The sequence below is a fragment of the Rattus norvegicus genome, chromosome 17 (genome assembly GCF_021556685.1).
Source record: "Rattus norvegicus strain SHRSP/BbbUtx chromosome 17, alternate assembly SHRSP_T2T, whole genome shotgun sequence".
Lineage (NCBI taxonomy): Eukaryota > Metazoa > Chordata > Mammalia > Rodentia > Muridae > Rattus > Rattus norvegicus.
The window spans coordinates 90,101,471-90,125,376 of NC_141550.1; the positions used below are offsets into that span (position 1 = coordinate 90,101,471).

Consider the following 23,906-nt stretch of genomic DNA (forward strand, 5'->3'; position numbering starts at 1 on the left):
TTTTAAATTACTCGTCATGTGTTGGGCTTTAATGGTAGTGTATGCACCTGTATTTGATTCCCACTTCTATGAAGACTTAACAATGAATTTAAAAATAGAATGAGATAAGTAAATATTTAAATATTGCTTTTTTTAAAGCAGTAGATGTTCTGTTTTGTAATATTTTATAGATGAGAAACAAATTAAGATAAGCGATTAGCCTCCTTCGCCTTGCAGGTGTAGGAGACTTCAAATAGAGAAACTGAGTTAAGTGTTCGTCTACTGAAAGAGTGTCTGAGAGCATGCTGGTCCCACCCAGGAAAGAAGTTAAGCATCCCTAAGTGGACCTGCTCATCAAAGATTATTCCTATGTAGAACGATCTGGAGAAACCACTGTCTGATCTGTAGCTTTCAATAATGAATAATGAATCTCACACCTGGTATAAACGTGTTCACAAAGGCATACGGATATAAATCAGTTGTAGAACACTTTTCCAGCATGTTCGTAGTCCTGGGTACCACCCCACACACTGTAAAAAAAAAAAAAAGAAAAGTGAAGCCATCCAAACGAAAGACGATGGGGTAAGCACACCTTAATTTAGAGTAACAGTGGGCCTTGGATTTGAAAGACTTGCTTGAGTCCACTTAAAGGGAAGGATAGCAACAAGGTGATATACAGACTGACATGTCTCACAGTCCAACAAGAATTGGGGGACTTCTAGAAGCTTCTGAGTGAGAATTGAGTGTACTTGGGAGCATCAGGCCAAGGTCAGGTGGAAGAGTAATTATTGCTAGACGTGTGTTCACTTCTATTCACCGCCACCAAACAGTGAGGGGCTAGACTCAGTTTGGACACAAAGCATTACCATCAGAGAAAGATTCTATCTCTTGGGGTTGATAGCATGGCTCAGTGGTTAAGAGCACTTGCCACAAAGCATAAGGACCTGAGTTCAGATCCCTAGAACCCTTGTAAGCCAGGTACAAAAGCATGAGTCTCTACAACAAGATGGGAAGCAGTGTCCGACTCTATACACACATGAGCAAGGCCACACACACACACACACAAACACACACACACTACCACCTTTTGAAGAGAGCACAGAGGGAGATTCACCACCATTTAACACCACTGTGCATGGTTTTTCCTAGGCATGTCACTGATGGGCTCCTGAAGGGCACAGATGCAGCCCAGGCCGCACAGTATGTTGCCATGGAGAAGGCCACGGCTGCAGAGGTCCTGAAGCATCAGGAAGAGACGACTCACGCTCCTGGGCAGCCCCTCCACTGTAGCACTGGAAGCCCTGGTGATGTGAAGTCAGAAGTAGTACCCCTATCCACCATGACAGTTCACCATGTACAGAGCTCGCCTGTGGTCATGCAACCCTCCCAGCACTCCTCAGCCCTGACAAACCCAGCCCAGAACTTGCCTGGAGGGACCAGACCCCACACAGCCATCTCACAGGAAGTAATTTCTTCACCACAGTCGGCTCCAGCCCCCCAGTCCCCTCAGACCCCACTGAATGGATCCTCTGTGCAGAGCTTGTTCATCGAGGAAATCCACAGTGTGAGTGCCAAGAACAGGGCAGTGTCCATTGAGGTAAAGTCCTTTTTCTGTTTCTTACAACCTATAAACATAGCCTTTCCTGCAAGGAATTTTTGCATATTTAAATACCAATGTATGTATATGAGAGTGTGTGTGTGTGTGTGTGGTGTGTGTGTGTGTGTGTGTGTGTGTGTGTGAGTGTGAAATAGGACTGTGTGTTCACATAAATACAATTTGAATCAAACATACAGTTTGACTAAAGATAGCTTTTTATCGATATTTAGGGTTTTGTTGTTGTTTGTTTTTAGATTTTTGTAGAAACAGAATACAGTTTAGGGTTGAGGAAAAGGTCATCAGGTGTGAGAAGACGAGCCCTGACCTGGACGACACTGGGTCAGTGGTGTGCTGGTAAATGTTGAACAGCCAACACGCCTGGGCACAGGCCTGGGATCTGGTATGCTCATCTAAGGTAGCTGAGTGTAAGTTTACAGAGAAACGAAGCGGTGAGTTTTCTGAGCCAGTGCACCCTGAGCTAGCTGGGAAGTTACTGTAACAGTCTAAGAATGAAAATGGAGCGGTAGGCACAGTAGGGAGCGCCTGTAACTACAGCCGTTGGGAGGCTCAAGCAGGAACGTTGGGAACTGGAAGGCAGCCTGGGTTACACAGTAGGATGCTGAGTGGGAAGAGGGCAACAAGCCTTTGCCCAGCACATGCTGGTTTCTGGGTTCCTCATCACTGGGAGAAAAACAAATCAAATGACATCCAAGAAAAAGCCAACATGCTGTTTTAAATATATTTTGCTTTCCTGGCTTTCTCTTTCCCCTAATTTCAAAGCCTTTCCCCCATTCTGTCTCCAGCAACCATCATACCCCACTTTTCTCTGTCTTACAAATCACTATGTGTGTTTGGATGACTTCTTAAGACCTCCATGGCCATACCGATGCAGCCCCTAGACATGAAGTAGTTTCCAATCCATAAGCAGTGTCTGCATCCTGATATATGTCACCTATTTAAACATTGCTTATTGAGGAAGGGATAGAAGGTTGTTGGTAGAGCGTGACTCCGTCCCCAACACTAGACAGGGGTGAGGGGTGGGAGGATTGCATTCCCTTACTTAAAGGACATTAGTGTGACATTTTTACTTTATAAACATCTACTAAGAACTTGATGGGCATGATTATCAATAAAATATGTATATTTCAAACTGTGAAAGGATACTTAGGAATTCTCTCTGAAGATGCCTAGGACCCTCCTTATCCCTGGGCCATTGTTAAATTTTAATTCATTCACTCATCCCTGCTATCCCTCATAGGTTCTGGGTCACTAGTGAGCCAGGCTCACCTGTTTATGGCTCACCAAGTACATGCCAGATGGTCAGTGCTAAGGAGGAAAACACAGGAGGCTGATGGTGGTGGAGGGGGGCTTCTGTCTGTGTGATGTAAACCCTGAGCAAATGCCCCATCTCACTGGCCTACAAGATCTACCAGGACCCGGTGTTTCCAGTAGTCTTATTTAGTAGTCTTTCATCGTGCATAAACACTACTCATGGAGTGAAATTCCACTCAGCTTTCTGTGAAAATGACAGGATAATATGCTTTTAATAATATAAAGGTTTTTAAAATACTTGCATTTATCTCTTTCACGAACCTTGACTGGTCTAAGCAAATAATACCCTCCCATTGTATAAGAAAGGATGGCCCAAAGGTCATCATATTAAGTCTTGAGCAGAATTAGAATTGAGACAAAGGATTTTTCTTAACCTCAGTTTATTTTTGCAACTGATGAATGAAAACACAAAATTGTACATATTAATAGAGTACCATATGATATTTCAGTGCTTGAGTGCGTTATACAATCAAGATGTAGGTCTGTACTGTGGTTCTTAGTGAGTGAGTGGGTTTGTGTTTCTATTTTTTAAACACTCCTTTTGCAATGAAGGCTGAATTTAGAAAACAAAGTTTTAAGTAGAAAACACCTTTGAAAAGCAGCATTCCTCCCCATTTTAGTTTAGCATTAGCAGAAGTGTATGGGAAATGCTGAGCAGATGCCAGGGGCAGGTTTGAACTTCAGAGATAGCTTTTCTGTGGAGGAGTGTCACCTGGGCAATGTGGTAGAAATGAGGTGGACAATGGCATTGTCACGTGACACACTGTGTTACACCCCATCAGCACTTCGGAATGAAATCTCTAAATCTTCTCTCCAGTTTTTAAGCTATCTGCAATTGTTGTTTCCCTTCAGAAGGCAGAAAGGAAATGGGAAGAAAAAAGGCAAAATCTGGAACACTATAACGGGAAGGAGTTTGAGAAGCTCCTGGAAGAAGCTCAGGTCAACATCATGAAGTCAATTCCAAACCTGGAGATGCCCCCAGCTTCCAGCCCAGTGGCAAAGGGAGATGGGACAGCAGTGGATAAGCTGGAGCTGTCAGGTGAGAGCCAGCCTACAGCAGGCCTTGCAGACATGTACATTCTCACAGCCCTCAGTTCAGAGCCTGTCACCACAGAAGCTCCAGTGGGACAATAGGACCATGTCTTACTTTCTGATGGATTTCCCTGGTTCAGCAGGCAGTCATTTGCCACTAGACCTGATGACCCAATTTTAAGCCCAAAACCAATATGTAATAGAAGGGGAGAACAAACTCCTCTGAGTTGTCTTCTGACCTCAATGTGCAGGTCATAGAACACACACACACACACACACACACACTCTCTCTCTCTCTCTCTCTCTCTCTCTCTCTCTCTCTCTCTGCAATCTTTTTTATAAAATAAACTTCCTGAGGAAATCAAGACGCTGGAGGGGTAGTTAATTCTCCAAAAGCTGGCTTTTCTCCTCCAGTCCCTGGAGAGAATTCTGAGCCAGCTCGTTATATTTCTCGTTATATTTGGATCAAGAACCAATTGGGGAACAGGACCATAGCATCAGAACCATCCCTACGTGTGTCTTTGTTCTTTGTCACCATTTCCTCTTGTATAACTACCTGTTATTAACCTTTTCTCAATCTGTCAGTGTTTGATACCATTCTTATAATTTTTCCTTATTTACGTAACACAAATATAGCACACATTTTGGAAAAATGTCTCGTTTTCACTTCTCACCTTCAAATTAAAAACTTCCTGAATAAACTATTCAGTTACTGGCATGAATATTTGAGAGATACCCATATCCCCTAACTTTGTTGTTAACTCTAATTTATACTTCTCTCATTTACCCCATGCTGTCTCCTATTGCAAGCAAGTTATCTTTCCTAGCCCTCACCATGGCCTTCTCCCCAGAGCCCCACTTCTTATGTGTCTGTTGTGTGTACCTTTGCTACCCCACCAAAGTTCCAGAAACAGGCTGCGCTACCAGTCCCTATCCAGCTTCCCTTGAATCCACGGGTAAAAGACAGAGACATACACATTGTTCATTTTCAACTTGCCTTCATGGCACAATTGCTGGGTGCTACTATCTCATGCCTGGAAAAGTGTGCCTTTGTCAATACTCTTATCTCCTCACCTCCCACCTGCCCTAAACTTTAGTTGCTGAGTTACATCTAGTCCTTGCTAGATACCCCCAACTGCTCGCCTTTGGGGCCACTCTGTACAAAAATCTCACATGACTGGTCAAACTCTCTCCATCAGAAGCATAGAGAACTCTTCTGTCCTCCCTTGTGTCTGTCTGCTTGCCTCCAGGGACCCAGAAGTCCCACCTATTCTTTCCGACCAGCAGTTGGCATATGGCTTTACTGACGGATCAAGAACCAATTGGGGAACAGGACCATAGCATCAGAACCATCCCTACGTGTGTCTTTGTTCTTTGTCACCATTTCCTCTCTACCTCTCCTCTTTTGCTAGAGTTTGCCCTTATAGCCACATAAATTCCTACTGATAATACTGATTCAGGCTGAGATTCAAGGCTTCAGAAGCCTCAGAATGGGTTTGGAGCTTACTTTTAGTTTCCCAATGCTTTCACTTTCCCAGTGCCCCTCAGTTTTTTTAATGTATCAAGAAATGTAATAACAAATCTAATAGTTTGCATTGCATTCACAATAAGCCAATGGCAGTATATAAGTCATTTAACCCCAGAACTCCCCAGTGGAAAGTCTGTTGTAGTATGTTGTATGTAGTTTATAAGAGATGAGCAAACTGAGTCAGTGAGAAGGCGGGTCATGTATGCAGGGTTTTCTGTGAGTTAAGTTCAGTTTGTTGTCAAGGCTGTCCCCTTAATCGTTGGTCTGTGGTAAGAATAGAGTTTATAAGTCAAATTGCATTGTGTTTGTATACATCAGATGTCTCTTGAGACTGTCTTTGAAGTGGCATGTTCTTTTCCAGAAGATTCTCCAAATTCAGAGCAGGAATTGGACAAGCTGGGGGGAAAGTCACCCCCTCCTCCACCCCCACCCCCTCGGAGAAGCTACCTTCCTGGGTCAGGACTTACCACGACGAGGTCCGGCGATGTGATCTACACTGGCAGGAAGGAGAGCATGTCTAAGGTCTGATGGGTTGAGTCCTGGCAAAATGGTTTCTGGGCGAAGACACTTCTATGCATCTAAACATTAAAAAAAACAAGCAAACAAACAAAAGTAGTAATCAACTCACCCAGATGCCCAGAAAGTGCCTAGGAAGAGAATATCAGCCAGTGCTATTGAACTAGACTTCTAATATGACAATGTGAAAAGCAGATCATCAACTACTTTCCCTAGTGGGACATCATTAGACTGATGTGAGGGTGGGAAGGTAAAAGGCCAGCAGACACAGTAGTGGGTGTTAAGTGAGTTTAGCCTTCACTCAATTTGGAAGGCTTTATCCCTTGTGTTAAATGAAAAAATACAATTTCTAATTGGAAATGCAATGAGGGGAAGGCCTTCTGTAAATATGGGGGATGTACAATTATACAATTCGTCAAATGATTTACCAATGTGACAATTTATGCAAACAAACTCAAACCAAATGCAGGGAAATAAAGGACATCTTTGGCTAGAAGAACCAGAGCTAAAGAGTCATTTAGAAGCCATGTGGTCTGACCTAAGGGTCTGACACCAATATCTGTGGTTCAAATTCCCTGTAGGTGACCAGTGAAGAGCCTGGGCCAACCCCACAGACTAGAGCCACAAAATGTCCCCCAGAGGAGCCTGCCCCAGCCTGTGTCCCATCACCACCACCTGTCCCTGCCTCTTCCTCCAAAGATGGGGAGGAGGAGGAAGAAGGAGACAAAATCATGGCAGAACTCCAGGTATGTAGCTAAGGTGACTCCTGGCCACTGGCTTTTTGCCTTCTCATCTGGGCTTCTGGCCGTGATTCCCAAAGGTTAACAGCTAGTGAAGGACGCTAGAGCTAACCTCTGTTAGTTGTGGCCTCCATTACCAAGGTGAGAACTAATGAACTCTCCGAGCACCCAGAAAAATGTGTGAATAGTGACCATTTTAAAACAACTCCATAAAGTTTACAAAGAAAAATGACTTACAGACCTTTCTAGTTCTAGGTAGTAAGAATATTCTCTCTCTCTCTCTCTCTCTCTCTCTCTCTCTCTCTCTCTCTCTCTCTCTCTTTCCATCTCATTCTCTTGGGCCTATTAGAGAGTATTTTATTATTTTTTTAGTATTTAGTGATAACACAGCGCTCTGCTAGGACTGAGTATGGATTGCAGGGTATAGACCCAAGCTCATCCCACATTCCTGTCACGAATGTGACTCTGCCCTACAGCATGTCCTGAGAACTCACCTCACTAGATACAGATGTAATTCCTAGACCAAACTCTGGATTTTTTGACTCGAACTTTTTATGGGACATTTTTGCTTCTCAGAGACTGCACCCTTTGTGGGACCCCAGAACATCCTGTGTTTTCACCACCATCCATGTGGTTTGGTGCAACACAGTAAATCTAATCCTTCATGTGATATGGAGAAGACTTTAAATTATGGCAACTTTTGTGATGCTGTGTTCTCTGGTTTTCACGGTGTCCGCGGTAATAGCTGCCAAAATTGAGCTTCTTGCATTTTATGAGGAAAATGAGACTCCTGGGTGTTCTGTTGAGTAGTGAACCCTTTGAATACCCCATAAGATTCTCAGATTGTTCTGGATCAAGCCCTCCACAAAGCAGACTCCACGGGCTCTTAAAATGGTCAAAAGCTTATGGATGAAAAACAGATTTATAGTTAGTAGACTTTTGAACGTTCCAATCTTAGCAGTCCAATAGAAACCATACATTTGTCATAGACACTTCTAGCTACCATTTGAGGTGACCTCTTCTGCACCAGAGTCTTATGTCTTCAATGCCTACGGTGACAATCCCTCTCCAAGTAGTAGACTATCTAGTATCTGGCTTCTTGCTCTGTGATTAGTGGCTATTTAGAATAGTGACTAAAATTCTCCAGCTTCCTTGACATTTCACTCTGGGAAAGACCACTCTGTGGGTCCAGCAGTCCCTTCTTAGGGTAGCTTTCACGAAACAGTGTCCTGTGTTAAGGTGACCAAGCATCAGAAGAAATTCCAGATTGGAGAATCCAACATCTAACAGGCAAAGGACCTGGCTTGGTCTCAGTGGGCAGGCCTGTGGATAAGCCAAACATATCTAGAAGAACCCAGGATTGACTTTGTAAGGCATAGACAGCAGGGAGGACAAAGATGACCAAAACAGAGGGACAACCGTTGAGGGCAGAGGAGGGACCCTGCTGTCAGCTTTGTTCAGATGTTAGGACAAATGTTGCAATGTCCACTTGGCAAGTCACAGCTTCTTTCTGCCCACTGAGTTGTTTCCAGATAGCAACAGTTGACGTAAAGAGACTATCAGGCATTTATTTAAGATCATTCATTTCAATGAGTTACTGGAGCATTTATGTGGGGGAAATGCTCTACAGCCCAGAGATTCTTATTTACTGTTCCCTTGAGGGAGACCTGGACTTACTTGTGGTTGGTTGTGTTGACTGCTTGCTACACAGCCTTGAGCGCTGCTGGTGCCCAGAAGTACGGGAGTTATCAAGTGTCCCCCATTACCACAGTGTCAGCAGACTCTCCTGGTGTCCCCAACCCCATCAGCTGGTAGACAGAAGCCATACTTCATCTAAGAGCTAGTCTCGCTGACCCTGGTCCCCTGATGTTGCTGCTGGCCCCACGGTCATGCCCAGAGCTCAGCAGCTCCTTGGCCATTCAGGGCCACGTGGTGTGGTGCTACAGAGCACTAATCTCTTGTAAATGAAGAACAGAGCAGGATGAGACCTGTGACTGACCGAGAGAAACGGATGTACATTTGTTCCAAATTCAAAAGGTCTTGTGAGTTTTCTTCCTATACGTAACTTCAATAAAGCTGATGAGAAATGAAGAACATAAAGATGTCTTTTCATCTTAATTTGTGTGTCTGTTTCCCAACATGAAAAGGTCAAGGGACTGAGGCCTGAGTTTCACGCCTGCTAAGCATGTGCCTGTCATGGAACGGCACGTCCAACCCAAGGACATTAATAGTTTTTAAGGGCTCCGTCCACTTCATCTTCATAAGGAAGCTTTTGCTTGGAGCTCAGCCCCAGGGCTAGCGTGAACCCTGTGGGATACAGGATTTCAGGATGCTGCCTCCTAGCTGGAGTCTGCATGTGGGTCTAGGCCTGGGGACCCTGTGTCTCCGGGTTCCTGGCTTTTCTGCTCTGTACAGCTGTATCCCTGTTAACCTCAGTATTTTAATTCCTTAGGCATTCCAGAGGTGTTCCTTTACGGACGTAAATCCAAACAGTCATGCTGAGCAGTCCCGAGCTGACAGCCACCTTAAAGACACTAGGCCAGGCGCCACAGCCCCACCCAAGGAGAAGAAGGTAACATGTGGTAGCTATACATTTACCACACAGTGAGACAGCCCTGCCACCACCCCTGCTCTGCTACTAACATGGCCCTTGCACTTGACCTTTGGCCCTGGCCTTTCTATTTTACTCTCTCCCTTTTCTTCTTAAACTAACAGAGATGCAGGTCTTGAGTGAGATTGGAAATTCTTGCCTCAGCTTTCCAGACTGAGTGCTATGTCCCTGTGAGCAGCACACAATAGCATATGCAAAAACAAGACAACGGCTTCCCAAAATAAAGAAGGCAGACCTTCCTAGAGTTTCTGGACCAACTCACTAAAAGCCAAAGCAAACAAAAAGCCAGAAGTAGCAAGTAAATACAGCTATTTCTTATTTTCAACATATCTTATGAAAGTCAGGAAGCACAAAAACATACCTGCATACACATTGAAGTTTGCAAACCAGGATCCCTGCAAATTACTGCCATTTTGGTAAGTCTATGTTCCAAAATAGTAAGTCTAGTTCGAATGCTGAAATAGTTTCCTCATGACTTCGGAGAGGCGACTGGGCCGTGTAACAGAACCTGCATGCCGGGTAGAAAGCTTTTGGCGCCAGCATTCGAACTTCAGTGAGAAGCTGAGTTTAGAGCATTTGAGGTTTGGGAATTCAGAGCCATCTTACCTTAATTAAGGACAAAGAGTTTAACTCACTCCGGTCCAAATATTTCCCTCTAGAAACTTACATTTCAGACCTGAGCTGCACTAATTTATTTTAAATAAAGGGAGATAATATTAATTAAAAGAAACTGTAAGGTGGCCTAACAAATACTCTACTTGATTCCCTGGCTGTTACCTAAGCAAGCTCAGTGAGGCAGACGCACAGAGCACAGAGGGAAAATCTAACACAGCCTCCAGGGGACCTGCTCAGCTCTGGCCCGCAGCATCCTAGAGCGTAATGTGAAGTAACTAACCTGCCCCCAGTAGACAGATGAAACTCTCAGCGGGCAGAGGCTGTCTTTATGCACAGGGAGGTTGTTAGATAGTAATGGACAAAGCTGTTTCGTGCAGAAAACTAGCCCCATGAAATGGCCCAGAAATACGTTGCTTGTTCAGTGTGTGAAATTTTCTTATATAGCTTTATTACTACTAATTTGTGGAAGGTCCCTAGCAGGGCCTGGTACGTTGTATTTAGACCATCCTAGGACCCTGACTGGGGACTTGTACCTCCCAAGGGTTCCCTGTGATGATCGCTGTGTCATTGTAGACTTTTGAGTTGGCTCTGATGTTCCGAGGGGTTCTTGTCTCACAGTTGGGCGTTCACACCTGTCAGTGGCACTGATTGGTTGCTGTGGACTCTGTTGAGTGCCCAACACTAGGTTGGTGTGTAGGGTTGGTAGCCATTCTGGAGCATTACGCTCAGTAGATGAAGCACTTCATAATAACCACAACTATCAGACTTATCCCCACATTTTGTCATTATTAACCTCTGTGACCTATTCGTCCACCCCTCCATACCTTAAACGTTTCTGCGGTTCTCCTCCTACCCTTATGAAGCTCCAGCCTGGCCCTTCACACCTACAGTTCTCTCATGACCGTGTCTCGAGTTCCTGTCCATTACCCACGTACATGGAGCAGGGCTTCCCTGACTCTTTGTGTAATCCACATCGTGGGGCCCGTAAGCAGATATTAAAGGGGTGTGGTTGTTTTTCGTTCCAAGACTAAGAAATCACTGTCAATTTCTAGGGCAGTTGTGACTAAATTCCCCTAGAGTCCATTTGCTCGCTTTGATCCATTTATTCCCTTTGTCTAACCCTGTGATTTAAAAAAAAAAAAAAAAAAAATCCCCGTGAAATCTAAACTGCTCTCAACTCACTCACTTTCTGCTGGAGTAGTTCCGCTGCTAAATCATATTTAAATACACAAGACTGGAAATATTTAATAGTGGATAATGGTGTGGCCCAGAACAACCGTAACAGATGGCAGCCGCACTCTCCACCCTTACCCTCAGCCCCCAGTAAATGGACCTGGCAGGGGACTTGAGGTTAGACGTGTCCAATCTTCCTTGGTTTCAAAGAGTTAACTTTCACCTGGGTCCTAGTGATGTATACGAACCCCATGTTGGGAACTGAAACCTTGGGCTACATTAGCGGCTCTGTAATCTGAATTTAAAATCCCACAGAAAAACTTACGTTCTGTTGCAGCAGGCCCTATCTGGGAGAGCCTCTCGGGGAATGGATGAGCTGACAGGCGGTGACTGGTGGCGAGTGCGCCTCGCACTTTGTGATTACTGGTTTTCCGTGTGGTTAACACTGACTTTGTTGTTCGTGTGTTATTACTTGAATGTATGTGACTGTTCCTTCCACTTGTGAAACAGGGCAGCAGGGTTGACCTTGGCACAGCCTGGGCCACTGTGTGCTTTATGGTGTTGTCATTGCTTTAACCGAATAGCTGTCATTGGGATCGTATTTTCTCCTTGTGACAAACAGCACTTCCGCTTGGTGTTCTGCAGCTAGAAGGGTCAGCAGTGGCACCCTGAGAGGAGGAGGTATCCTGGGATTAGAGATATTCGGGGCTTAGAGCTACAGCCAGGCTCCTGTGCCCTGGGGTGAAATGTTCTGATTACCTGGATCCTCACAGCTCTGCAGTCCCTCGATCCTGAATTTTAGTGAGACTCCCATAAACATCTTGACACCTTAAAATAGAATAAAAGCCGCATCACAAAATGCAGAGAATAAACACAGCCTATGGCATCATGGCCACCATCGTGGCTTCAGATGCTCGCTTTGTTTTTGGATTATGCTCATGCACTGTGCAGTGTAACATTTTGGTGATCAATGGGCCACTTCTGCAGTGGAGATACAATGAGATCCTAACCAGCATCAATCCTTGACCTCACACAGTTGTGCTGAGGAGGTTAGTAGTGGTCTAAACTGGTCTACTTGCTGCTCGTGTATCAGAGTAGCACAGTTGCCTGATGGACTGTGGATAATCAAAGTTGTCACTGGTTTATGTCATTATCTATACTTTTACCAGAGCGTAGAGTTCTGTGAAAGTCAAAAGCCCACTGTAGCGCAATGGGCTGTGCTTCGCAGGCAGCAGCTCTGTGTGCTAGTTTGTTGAAATCTGTCAAGAGCATCCTGAGGCCACACACAAGGGCAGCCTAGACCTCTGGAGGGTGGAGTACACTCTAAGATGCTCATACACAGGATTACCCCGTGACACATTTGTTATAACATGTCCCTGTGGTTGAGGGCTACAGGACTGCAAACTGTGGAGCACTGGCGCTGCAAATTTAGATGTGATCGTTAAGGTTGGTACCAGTCTGAAGGCCATTTGGATATCATTGAGACCCTGCAGAGACATTTCCAATCTGCCACTGGACCACAGAAGAAAAATGCTTTTTATCCAGTGTATGACAACCCAAACAGAACACTCTGTGGGCTGATTAGTAAAAGAATTGGAAGGGTCATTTTAAAAATCTGCTCTTGTTCCTCATCTCAAAATCTGAGGTATAGAGATGAGAAATGAATGATTTGTCCAAAGCCACATAATTAAGAGGCAGATATGTATCAAAATCCCTTCACTCTCCCACAGTGTGTGCTTCCCACAGTTCCGGTGTTTGATTCTGCTAAGAATCAGGGACAGTCAGGTGTTGAAAAGAGAGTTGTTAATGGCTCCATTTATTCTCTTACCTGCTCGCCCACAAAACTTGAAACACTTGCAATACTCTGCTAATGAAGACTTTTGTCTTGTGCAAACACAGGGAAGTTCTGGAGGCTGGAGATCAGAGCAGCTCCAGGTAAACAGAGAACTGTAGGCTTCGGGTTGGTGTCTGACACATATGCTTGGACTGTCCGCATGTTTGGAAACATGATTAAATGATAATTATAGTCCAGTTTTGGGGGGGCATGTGGTTTTGTGGAGTAACATGTCGTACACTGTTCTACCAGAATTTGGAATTTTTCCACGAAGATGTACGAAAATCTGATGTTGAATGTGAAAATGGCCCCCAAGCGGAATCTCAAAAGGTGAGTTTGCCACATGTGGGTTCCAATTGGTGTCATGCAGTTTAATTACATCCCCTTGCAGAGCCTTTCTGGATTAATGTATGTGGTTTCCTTTCTCCACTTTGCCTCTCAGGTTACTGCAGGGGCTCTGAGACCTAGTGGCCCCCCCAAGTGGGGAAGAGCCATGGTGGATAGTTTGTCTGACACCTCAAGAACATCAGAATGTAGAGCTGACACCTTCACAGAGGAAATTGCTCCCAACAAGAACTTATACCAAGACGGTAGAAATTATTCCCAGAAAAATGTGCCTAAGGTCAGTTTTAATTTCACTGGCCTGAACTCATTAGAAGGTGACATCAACAAAGGGTCTAAGGTCTCGGGACTACAGTATGCCGGTCCTGACACGGAGAATCAGAAGTTGAATTTTGGAAAGATAAAAGAGATAGTCCAACACGGACAAGAAAATGCAGATAAGGGTCAAATTCCTCCCCCAACTCAATCAGCAGAATTCAGTGTTCACGATGTCAAAACACAAGATCAAGATGTTCCCGTGGCAGATTATGGTCAAGTTGTTCTGAGATCTAAGGTGGGTAGGCACACGAATATGAACATGAATGAGGATGGAGAATCAACTCCAAGTTCTCCCAGTGAGGAGCACACAGCCACTGATAACATCGCCTTTATGATCACCAAAACTGCTGTCCAGGTTCTGTCCAGCGGGGAGGTCCATGACATAGTGAGCCAAAAGGGACAAGATGTGCAGACAGTTAACATTGATGGAAGGAAAGAGACAGCCTCTCAGCAAGAAGGAACCGAAGGGGAAGAACCGGTTGTGTGCCTGGACAAGAAACCAGTTATCATCATTTTTGATGAACCCATGGACATCCGATCTGCATATAAAAGACTCTCGACCATCTTTGAGGAATGTGATGAGGAGCTAGAGAGAATGCTGACAGAGGAAAAGATAGAGGAGGAGGAAGAGGATGAAAACGGAGACCAGACCTCATCTCAAATGTCCCATGAGCAGGTCAACTCAGGAAGTGGTAGGATTGGACAAAAGGCAGAGACACAATCACAGCCCCACATCCGGTCAGCAGAGTCCCTGACTCCAGGAGAGCAGGAAGTTCATAAAGCCGAGCAGAGAAAGCTTAGCTCAGCCGATTCTCCAGACTCAGGAAATAGGTGTGAGGTGGCTGATGACCAGTTTGAAAGCCCCAAGAAGAAGTTTAAGTTCAAATTCCCTAAAAAGCAGCTTGCTGCTCTTACACAAGCAATCCGCACAGGCACCAAAACGGGAAAGAAAACGCTGCAGGTGGTGGTCTATGAGGAGGAAGAAGAGGATGGTACTTTGAAGCAGCACAAAGAAGCCAAGCGGTTTGAAATCACCAGGTCACAGCCTGAAGATGCCCTCAAAACAATGGCTAGGAGGCAAGAGCAGCTCAGCCTTGAGGGCACATTTCCAACATCAAGGACTGATGAAATTAGGAAAAATACTTACAGAACATTGGATAGCCTGGAGCAGACCATAAAGCAACTTGAAAATACAATCAGTGAAATGAGCCCCAGGACCCTAGTTGATACCCCATGTTCTTCCAACAGAGATTGTGGTGCAAGCTTGCCCCACATAACCCAAGAGGTCTCTCCCCGGTCCTTGCTAGTTCTGGATGAAGTGCCCCCTGCCCCAGAGCCCCCTACGTCCATATCTTCAGCTTCACGTAAGGTATCTTGGTCTGTGGAAAATGGAAAGATCCAGCTGCTTCTTAAGCCTGTCATAATCACAGTAGCAAAGGGTGTCTTGTGATTTAATCGCTTCCCTTCAGGTGGCTCGCGGTTGTTTTTTCCGTTTTGTTTCCTTTTTTTGTCTATTCGTCATGTACTCGTCTCTTCTCCCTTCTCCGTCGCCTTCCATAAACAACGGCAACTAGGTGTCTAACAGCTAATCAATTCTGTTTGTGCCTCTGTTGCTGATTGGTGTTGGGTCAATACAAAGAAGCTGAGTCAGCCATGTTCTGTTGATACTCACATTAAAATCCAATTGATCGGTAGTGAGCTGTTGATTCCGTTTGATTGCTCTGATTAACCCAGTTGGTGTTTTCCTGGGTCTATCCTGCATGTAGGGCACTAGCTTCTCACTTGATCTTCTCTGCACAGAGTAGGGTGGTCTCAGTAACAGTCCACTTACCTTCTCTCTGTCTCCCCTCTCATTGGTTCTCCCACAGGGTTCCAGCACTACCCCACAGACAAGCCGGATGCCAGTGCCCATGACTTCTAAGAACAGACCCGGAAGCCTGGATAAGGCCAGCAAGCCATCCAAACTACAGGATCCCCGCCAATACCGTCAGGTAGTTTTACCTTAAACCCAATTTCGGATGGACACTATTGCAATTAAGAAGCCAGTCGCTGACTTAGTTCCTACTAAATTCTGTGTTTTCTTTGTGAGAGATCGTTTACGTAGACATCCTGGATCTGGGGGGCATGGAGAAAGTCTAAAAGAACCTGCGTTAAACTTTTCACCACCCTCTTGCATGCTTACAATAAAACATCTTTTACTTTGTGACTTCATATTTTAACTGTTAACACACTGTGCCAGGCCATTGGCGGTTTCTTCGGTGAATGTAGTGTGCCATCAAATCCTCTCGGGAAACAGAGACAAACCAACCTGTTGCCGGTGACTAATCTTAAGTCATCACCACTAACATCTGTGTCGACCGCATTACACTCAGCCACATTAACTCTCCCACACTCACACTCGCCACCCTGATGACTATCTCCATGCATGGCTGACTGGCAGGGGGGCGGGCCGTGGAATGAATGATGAGTCATCTTCCTTTCTGTCGGTTCTGCATCTCCCTTGCTATGTGCATGGGGTGGTTTCCGCCCAGTCTAGATAAGCACAAAACTTAGCTCAGGCCTTGGACTGTATGTTTGTTTTCCTGTTTTGAGTGGTGCTCAGAAGGGCTGTGTTGCCAGACCCTGTGGGCTGATCACGTTGCTGGCTTTCTGACGGAGTGTCTCCCGCCATCTTTGTTTGCAGGCTAATGGAAGTGCTAAGAAAGCTGGTGGGGATTGTAAGCCTACCTCCCCCTCCTTACCTGCTTCTAAGATTCCAGCCCTTTCTCCCAGCTCTGGGAAAAGCAGTTCTCTGCCCTCTGCTAGTGGTGACAGCTCTAACCTCCCCAGTGCACCTGCTACTAAATCATCGATTGCTTCTACCCCTCTCAGCCCCCAAGCAGGACGGTCCGTTCACTCTGCTTCCCTCATCCCGTCTGTCTCTAATGGCTCCTTCAAGTTTCAGAGCCCGCCTCATGCAGGTAAAGGCCACCACCTTTCGTTCGCACTGCAGGCTCAAAATGGGCGAGCTGCCCCTACTTCTTCTTCCTCCTCATCCCCTCCTTCCCCTGCCTCCCCCACCTCCCTGAATCAAGGTGCCAGGGGCATCCGGACCATCCATACTCCTAGCCTCGCCAGCTACAAAGCACAGAATGGAGGTTCAAGCAAAGCCACCCCGTCCACAGCAAAGGAAACGTCTTAAAGTCAGATCCTATTAGGCACAAGGTGGAATTACATTCTTGTTTTTAATTTTTAGCAGTCTGGAACAACTGTTTTCACAAGAGAATGTACCATATCGCTGTATTGTTCAAGGCTCCATGCAGAGTATGTGCTAATTACTGAGTTGATAGTTGCAGTAAAGCTTGTTTTTTCTACTCTGCTGTTGTAACGACATCGTGTTTACCGTCTAGATCCGATACCTGTTACACGAAGAAAGCATGTGCTATACAAAGAGAGAGTATGATGAGAGTGAAGACATGTATGAGACAAGCTGACTGTACTATGCATGTAAGACATGTATGATTACAGAATTTTAGTATGTTTTGTATAAAAATATTTTTCATTACGGAGACTAGAGGCAAAGAGAGAAATACGCAAGCGCGACTATATAAATTGTAAAGCATATATTACGATATTTTCTTTTATTTTAGTGTTATTTAGCTTTATTACAGATTTCTATTTTTGTCAGAACTTCATGGTTCCTTTCAAGATCTTTTTTGCCAAAACATTTTGATACTACAGCGTTGTACATTTGAAAGTAGCGTGCTAGACTCTAAGCCAATGAGCTCCTACAGCCCGTAGAGAGAAATTCAGTAAAACTCTTGCACTGCCGTCAAAAGTTTGTATGATAATTTGCTAGCGCAAGCCAGCTAATTTTTTCTTTGCTTTCTCTTTATTTTTAATTTCCTTTTTTTTTTTTTTTTTACAGACAAAACATATGCGTATTCTGTAGCCACTTTTTTTTTTTGCACTGTCTAACCCTTTTTATGTTTTCTTAGACCTGGTAACCTACACCATTGCATTGCAGATTTTAAAATGTACACTTCTGTATGGTTCTGTACTGAGGAACTCTTGTAAATATACAAATATGAATAGACATCTAAAGACTATATGTGACAGCACATAGAGTAGTTTTCCCACACCAAAGTTAATTTGTATGCATGCTTTAAGAATCTATATTGGGATGGGCAGAAATGGGACTATCCACACATTTTTAAAAAGCAACAAGTTTGCACAGTTAGGGTGGTTTTGTAAATAACTGTATTTGTATAACACAGCCATGTAACATACGGAACTGTAAGCAGAGACTTTGCAAAACTAAATAAAGGGCTGCATGCTTATTATTTTTTTGTACCTTATCACTATAATGAATTCCAGTCAACAGATATGTAACTATTGCCACAGGGTTTCAACTTTGAGGGCATTCTAAGTAATGTGTAACCACATCCACTCATACGGTGTTGCTTCCTTGAAAGCGAAGGATGAGTTCTAATAAACTAATCAACCGTGTGTCTGTCTGAGCGTACTTTCCTGCCTGACTCTTCTCTAGGGCATGGGGAGGTGGGGGTGTTGCAGTAAATCTCCAACCCCAATAAGCCCATATGAAGAACACACAACCCAGTTATAATATTTATAAACTGCATTCCTAGATTGGGCAGATCTGCCACTACACTACTCTATTCCCCAGCTACAAGATCCCTTGTTACTTGTGGCTTCTCTGGGCCATGTGGTTCTGCTCCAACCCGTCTTCCTCTATCTCCTCCGTCCCTTCATCCCCTCTCTCCTTCCTCTCTTCCCCCTCTCTAAAACCTCCAGCCCCACCTTTCCCTTCCACTGGCCAATCATAGGCTCAGCCTTTATTTGACCAGTTAAAATGGGGAGAAGGTTCACATGAAATCACCTGAGTATGTGTGATCCACTCCTAGTAGGGGCAGTCCCTCTTGAGGAAGCAGAATTAGCATCAGAATACAAACAGCATCAGGATGATAGACAGCCAGGGGGTTGGCTAACAGAAAATAAACCTGCACACAGATTTGCATCCTCATCCATTGTAAGGCCTTTTGCTTTCTTGATTTTTTTTTTTTTAATTTCTAATGAAAGTAAAAAGAAAGTGTCTTTATCAGTGGGTTAGGTTTTTTTTTTCTTTTTAGTTCCTAATTTTTAATTTTTTTTAATTATTATTTTATGTATATAGGTATTTTGCTTGGATGTATGTTTATGCAGGACATTTATTCCTGGCGTCTATGGATGTCAGAAGAGGGTGTCAGATCCCCTAAAGTTGAAGTTATGTTTGGTTGTGAGCCTCCGTGTGCGTGCTGGGAGTCAAGCCTGGGTCGTCTGGAAAAGAGCAGCTGGGGCTCTCAACCACAGAGCCATCCAACCTGGAGTTCATATACATATTTATATATATGTAGTATTATATATTACATACATATATATTAACATATCGATATATTAGCATAGCTACTATATCTTGTTGGTCTATAGGAAACATGCATGCAGCACAGCATATGTTTTCATTCACAAAAAGAGGAAGAAGACTGAGGAGAGGGCTCAGTCAGGAAAATGCTTGCCCTGTAAGCCTGGAGACCTGAGCTTGAGCCCCAGAGTCCACAAAAATAGCTGAGCACAGTGCTATGGCCTTATGTTCCAACCCTGGGACTGAGACAGACAGGTCCTTAGAGACTGGCTGGCCAGCCAGTCTAGGCCAACCAGTGAGGTTCAGGCCAGGGAGATACTCTGAGGACCAGCATCCAAGATTGCATGTATGGATGCACAGACAGACAGACACACACCCACGCACACTGGCAAAGAGTTGTTAATAATAAAAGTTCCCAGATTCCACAAGCAGCCTGAGGAACCTGGGACCTGCTCCTTGCTTTTTTTTTTCCCCCACATTCCAATAGGTTTAACTTGGCGGTTAATTTAAAGTTTGAATATACCACACTTTACAACACCCTGCTGTGTGTCCCCAGATTTCAGGCTTTCTGAACACCATGCATTCATCAGAAATACTTTCTGAGACCCCCTACTCACAACACTCATAATCCCAACAGAATTCAGCTACTAGAATTGTAATCATTCTCTGTGACTAACGGCTGGCTAATTCATGCTGCTCTACTTGTTCTGTTTATAGCCACACTGGGAATTTAGCATAAGCACCTAACCAGCAGGTTGGGGCTGAGGATGGGGGCAGGAGGTTGAGTTTGATATCAGACTTCCTGGACTTCTGGCAAAGCCCTGAAGCTCATGGTCCCTTTGAGCCAGGTAAGGCAAACAGGAGTAGATTCTCTGGGCTAAAAACCTCTCAAGGCTGCCCCAAACCTAGCAGTGCACTGCCTGCCTCTCCGGAACATCAGAGGGAGCTGTTCTTCCTGTGAGAAGCAGAGCCTGGATTGCTGCCCATAATCGTGCTCAGCAGGAGGGCAGAAGGCAGAAAAGTATATATATATATACATATATATATATTCCATCGCCATTAGCCCATTATGACCCCCTCCTCTTTTGATTGATCCCTCGCCTCACCGACTGCAAAGCCGACACTGCTAACCACAATCAAAGGTTATCGCCCGAGACCTGTAAAGTCCGGCTGAAGACCCAGGCGCATGCATGAGACCTTAATAAAGGCATGGTCCCCAGGTCCCCTTGTACTTGCTCCTGACCTGCTGAGCCTTGTTCTGTGTCCACACACTGTCACCCTGCCCCATCCCCATCGACACTCAAAGATCCTTAAACAATAAGTTGCTTCTCCTCCCTGTGTTTTATGTTTATGGTCTTTCTTCTTTGCACAGGGCTATACAGCGAAACCTAACAGACTATCCTAGACAGCTGCTGTTTGGTTTAAGGACATTCCGGTACAAAGGTCAAATTAGAACCCATACAGTACAGATCACGATCCCACCCTGGTCACTTTAACATCTAAAGTGGGTGGTGGGTGCCTAGAGCAGCTAGTTTCTCAGGTTTTGTTAAATTATAAATACATGTTTGCTTAAGAATCCTTTATGGTGGAGCTGGAGAGGTGGCTGGACTTTCAGAGGTCATGAGTTCCATTCCCAGCAATCACACGGTGGCTCGTAACCATCTGTAATGAGATCTGGTGTCCTTTTCTGATCTGTAGGCATACATGCAGGCAGAACACTGTATATGTAATAAATAAATAAATAATCTTTAAACGACAAGAATCCTTTATGGTAGCCACTAATTCAGTGAATCTCTGTAACCTGACAGATTCTTAGAAACAAGCTTCATGGAACCAGCAAAACGGTTCATCTGGTAAAGTCATCATAAAACCTGAGGCTCAGATTTCATTACCTAGAACATATATAAAGGCAGGAGGGTAAACTGAACCACAGAAGTTGTCCCCCGAACTCTACCATGGGCTACGTGGCCTTTTCACATGTGCTGAATGACATAGGACTGCACTGAACCAGTCTGTGGCTCAGAGTGGCAGGCGTGGGTGGTGTGGATGGTACTATTTCCTAGATGCTGTTTCCTAGTTGTACAAATGTAAGCACAGTTTGGACTTCTCATCTGTTAATCCAGCACTGTGCTGGGATCTAACGTTTAGGACTATGGGACTAAATACGATCCATACAAAAATTAAGCCAGAGCCTAACACTGGGCACTCAGAAAAGATTAGGTTTATTGTTAGCACAATTTTATTAAGAACTATGGTACTCTTTGGCCCCTATGAAGTTTCTGGATGGGGGTTGGAGGTGAATCCTAGGGTGGACAAGCCACTGATGGGGCAGGGAAGGGAATCAGCCCTAACAGATGCTGCACATAGGTCTTTCTGTTGCTTCGGGGAGCTGGTACCATTTGACCTTCCTGGGGACAATCTTTTTGCGCATCAAAGCATCTGACTGGTACAATTGCCATGCCTAGAATCCTTACACAGGCATGGAGAAACACAGACAGGCTGCAAGAATGTAACTCTACAAAGTTAATTCTCGGGCAGGGTGTGAGTTCCCAATTCAGTCTGCATCCACAGCGCTGCCCATCTCTAGGAAGAGGTACCAGAAGCAGGATCCCAGAGGAGGGGGACCCAGCCACTGGTCATCGAAGCGAGTTGCATCTTCCACTCAAACAGGTTTGTAAACGGCCCTCTTCCCGGATGTCCCTGTAATGCTAACCAGCTTCCTTGGTGCTCTGTAAATGCTAATACATTGGAGCCACCCAGCAGCCATTGGGAGGACACAGAAGCCAGAGACACTGTACCATCCAATAGCACAGAAGCTAGTTTCAGTACTAGAGACTAGCTAGGAAATGAACCCTAACCAGGCCCACCATTCAGCCCTTGACCTGTGCTGCAGAGTAGAAGACAGATGTGTCCAAGCTAGTGACTTTACAAAATGACATTGTCATGCACAGACTAAATAAAACCTTCATATTGTTTTAAGTTTACAGCTCTGCATTGGGCCATACTCTAGGGTCCTGCCCAAAGTCCACTTCATGCTGCTCATGTTAGCAGCAGAGGCTCCCAGCAGTCCTAAATCAGGAGGGTTAAACTGTGCTCCACACAGTCTGCCCCTAGAAGGTAGAGACACTACACCACATACCTTAAATTCACACAAAATGCTTAATTTTTAATTACCTGAGATTTCCTTGACTCTGTGAATGCAGCAGCAGCAGTAATGGCCAACTGTCGCCTAGTAAGAGCCAGGCATGATATTACAGGGGCTTAGATCCACCGTCTTCCCATTCACACCCACAGAGCCTCCCCACTGCCCTCCCTCCTGGTCTCACTGCACCCGGGTGTAGGCTGGTAAGGGTTGGGCTGTATCGAGAAGAGATTGGGCGTCTTGTGTGTAGTGGAACTGCTCCTAGGAACTCTTCAGAGGGCAATGCTGTTAACAGGTATTTCCTATTCCTCACTCAAACAAACAAGCTCACTGCAGAAAAGCAGCCACTCTAGGGTTGTTAGGTATCAAGCCCTGACACCTTCCCGTTCAGCAAAAGGACAGTGACAAGACTGCTCACCAGGCTGACATTGTCATCAGCCATTAATTGCTAAAAGAGAAACACAGTCAGGTACAAACCTGGCTTCAAACTCCTCTCCTCACAGCCCAGTACTGGCATCTAAAAGGGACCTCTTGCCAGAACTGGTCCTCCCTGCTGTAGCCTGTGTTGTCTTGCTCTATCCAACATGGGAAGGAATCCTTTGGCTGTTCACATTGTTCAACTGGTGTTCAGCTGTTGGTAAGGGCCTCCTGGAAGGGATTCTGTGATCTTGACTCTGAAACGTGTCAGCTAAGAATCTAGGAAGGGGCACTAAAGCCCCCACCCAGAGAGTTTTGGAAATGAGAGAAGGAATCTTGATTCTGTTGCATGTAAATCCCCCCTGTGTGGTGAAGTGAAATCCTTAGGGCTATTGTCTACCCATTATTCACCAGTGAAATATAATCCTGGGCCATGAGGTCTGTCACAAGCTCACGTCACCTCAGCTACAAATGAAAATGCATTCAGGGCTTAGACTCAAAGATTGGGAATGTCAAGTGTCAGGACTTTTTTGAAAGGGTGGACCACTGCTTAAAACAGCCTTTTTTGAAAGGGTGGACCACAATGCCTTTGGGGGTGAAACAACCCTTTCACCGGGGTCACACATCAGATTTCCTGCATATCCGGTAATTACATTACAATCCATAATCGTAACACAATTACAGTTATGAAGTAGCAGCAAATACAATGAATGCTATGGCTGAGGGTCACCCACAGAACGAGGAACAGTATTAAAGGGTCACAGCGTACGGAAGATTGAGGACCGCTGATAGAAAGCTTCAAAACAAACGCCATTCTTCCTGGCTTCACTGAAGACTAGGCTGCTTAAAGGTGAGGTACATTTGGCCTCTGATGTCTGGTAATTACAAACATACTTTTCATTTTCATAAATTTCCAGTGGCTAGCACCATGGGTTTTCAGGCAGAGACAATCCTTAAAGCAGGCTTCTAGCATCCCTGGCCCAATAAATGCCACTTTTGCCTTCATTGCTGTACAAGAAAGCAGTCTCCACAGATCTTCCAAATTCCCTGGTGTGGCAATCCGGCCCCACTCTACGGTACGCTCTTGTCATTTGTGTCTGGCAGAGAAAGTTGTTAGCGAAGTCTAGCGTCTCTGCAGCGGTGAGAAGGAAGGCCGGGAAGCCGAGGAAAGATGAGTTGGAACTAGGGCAGTATCTCCCGCCAGCGCCATTGCCAGGCTGTGATGACCGATGACCGTAAGAGACCGTGAGATGCACCCGGAAGTAGCAGAACCCGGAAGAGCAAGCTGGCAGCAGCTCAGAGAGCAGCTTCTCAAAGTTGACTGCACGGCCC

The 23,906-nt window shown here is 45.0% G+C and overlaps 1 protein-coding gene across 50 annotated transcripts in view; it reads left to right on the forward strand.

The window, feature by feature from the left end:
- Positions 1–18,105, forward strand: part of Etl4 (enhancer trap locus 4) — an 817,363-nt gene extending 799,258 nt beyond the window's left edge. For 8 of the 50 annotated variants that reach the window (XM_087590320.1, XM_087590312.1, XM_087590313.1 and 5 more), the window contains 7 exons: positions 1,129–1,576; positions 3,761–3,947; positions 5,830–5,990; positions 6,566–6,730; positions 9,177–9,296; positions 15,486–15,608; positions 16,301–18,105. In XM_087590320.1, coding sequence (XP_087446446.1) covers positions 1,129–1,576; positions 3,761–3,947; positions 5,830–5,990; positions 6,566–6,730; positions 9,177–9,296; positions 15,486–15,608; positions 16,301–16,798 — 1,702 coding nt within the window. In that variant the 3' untranslated portion in view covers positions 16,799–18,105. 50 annotated transcript variants of the gene reach the window in all.
- Positions 18,106–23,906: the final 5,801 nt, after the last annotated feature.